Here is a 1,973-nt window from a genome sequence, read left to right on the forward strand (position 1 = left end):
ACCTCCATATGACTCTGATGCAAGGAAGTTGGAGAACCACTGCTCTAAAACACAGATTTAATATCACATGATTTTGATTTTCCTGCCAATTTGCAATGTTCAGAAAATTCTTCAGAAAATATTTATGTATCATTTCAAATTACATTTATGCTAGTTGACAACTGTGGAAAAAGAGTAGGTGCTTAAAATTTGCAAAGGTATGGTAGAGGAAGTAAAAGGAGGACAGAGAGAAAAGAGAATGTAGGAGGAAAGAGAACAGAGGGGGAAGGAGAGAGAAAAGGAGGGAGGAGAAAGAAGAGGAGGCGAGAAAGAGAGAGAGAGAGACAGAGAAAGAGAACCACAGGAAAGATTTATAGCATTCATTTCATTTCACAATACAGATTAGAGTGTTTCTCTAAAATACGGGATCTTTGAACATCTGCTGTGTGTCCCATCTCTGTTCTCTCCATCAAAATCATCGACAACATGGAATCAGAAAACCAAACACATGTAGCAGAATTCCTCCTCCTAGGCTTCTCAGAGAATCCAGAACTGCAGCTTCTTCTCCTTGGAATGTTCCTGACCATGTACCTGGTCACTGTGCTTGGGAACCTGCTCATCATCCTGGCTGTCAACTCAGACTCCCACCTCCACACCCCCATGTACTTCTTCCTCTCCAACCTGTCCTTCAGTGACATCTGTTTCAGCACCACTACGGTCCCCAAGATGCTGGTGAACATTCAGACACAGAGCAAATCCATCAGTTACACAGGTTGCCTCACCCAGATCTGCTTCTTCCTGGTTTTTGCTTGTTTGGAAAATTGTCTCCTTGCAGCAATGGCCTATGACCGCTATGTGGCCATTTGTCATCCACTGAGGTACAGGGTCATCATGAACCCCCGCTTCTGTGGCCTGCTGATTCTTCTCTCTTTGTTTATTAGCATCATGAATGCCCTGCTCCACAGTCTAATGGTGCTGCGTCTGTCCTTCTGCACAGATCTGGAAATCTCCCAGTTTTTCTGTGAACTTCCTCAGGTCCTCAAGCTTGCCTGTTCTGACACACTCTTTAATAACATCCTGTTATATTTTATGACTAGCATTTTGGGTGCTGGAACCTTCCTTGGGATCATTTTCTCTTACCTGAAAATTGTCTCTTCCCTCCTGAAAAGGCCTCCAACAGGTGGAATGTATAAAGCCTTTTCTACTTGTGGGTCTCACCTCTCAGTTGTTTCCTTGTTCTACGGGACAGGTAGTGGGGTGTATCTTAGCTCTACAGCTACTGTCTCCTCTAGGAAGAGTGCAGTTGCATCAGTGATGAACACCATGGTCACACCCATGCTGAACCCCTTCATCTACAGCCTGAGGAACAAGGACATGATGGGTGCTTTGCAGAAACTCATCTCTAAAATATCTTCTTTCTATTAATGTGTCACCTGCTTTGGGCTTAAGCTGTTTGTCTTAGTTATCTAGTGTTGCTATAACAGAAATACCACAAGTGAACGACTTTAACAAGCAGAAGTTTATTCTGTCACAGTCTAGAAGTCTGAATTCTGGGTGTCAACTCCAGGGGAAGGCTTTCTCTCTCTGTTGGCTCTGAAGGAAGTTTGTTGTCATCAATCTTCCCCTGGTTGATAAGCTTTTCTGCCTGGGGACCCCCAGGTCCAAAGGATGCTCTATGTTCCCAGTGCTTCTTTTTTTGGTGGTATGAAGTCCCCCTGTCTCTCTGCTCATTTCTTCCTTTTATATCTCATACCTCAAAAGAGATTGGCTTAAAACACGATGTAATCTTATAGATTGAGTCCAGCCTCATTAACATAAGTGCCACGGATACCACCTCATCAACATCATAGAGATAGGACTTACAACCCACAGGAAAATCACATTGGATGACCAAATTGTGGACAATCACACAATACTGAGAATAATGGCATAGCCAAATTGATACACATATTTTTGGGGGACACAATTCAATCTATGACCCTGTTGAAATATGC

General features: G+C 43.2%; 1 protein-coding gene across 1 annotated transcript; it reads left to right on the forward strand.

The window, feature by feature from the left end:
• The first annotated feature begins 211 nt into the window (after nt 1-211).
• On the forward strand, nt 212-1,404 carry LOC100666372 (olfactory receptor 7G3-like). The gene has a single exon (XM_003413105.3). It carries the CDS (start codon nt 466-468, stop codon nt 1,402-1,404), a length of 939 nt encoding a protein of 312 aa, XP_003413153.2. The 5' UTR covers nt 212-465.
• Nucleotides 1,405-1,973: the final 569 nt, after the last annotated feature.

This window comes from Loxodonta africana, chromosome 3 (genome assembly GCF_030014295.1).
Source record: "Loxodonta africana isolate mLoxAfr1 chromosome 3, mLoxAfr1.hap2, whole genome shotgun sequence".
Taxonomy (NCBI): Eukaryota; Metazoa; Chordata; class Mammalia; order Proboscidea; family Elephantidae; genus Loxodonta; species Loxodonta africana.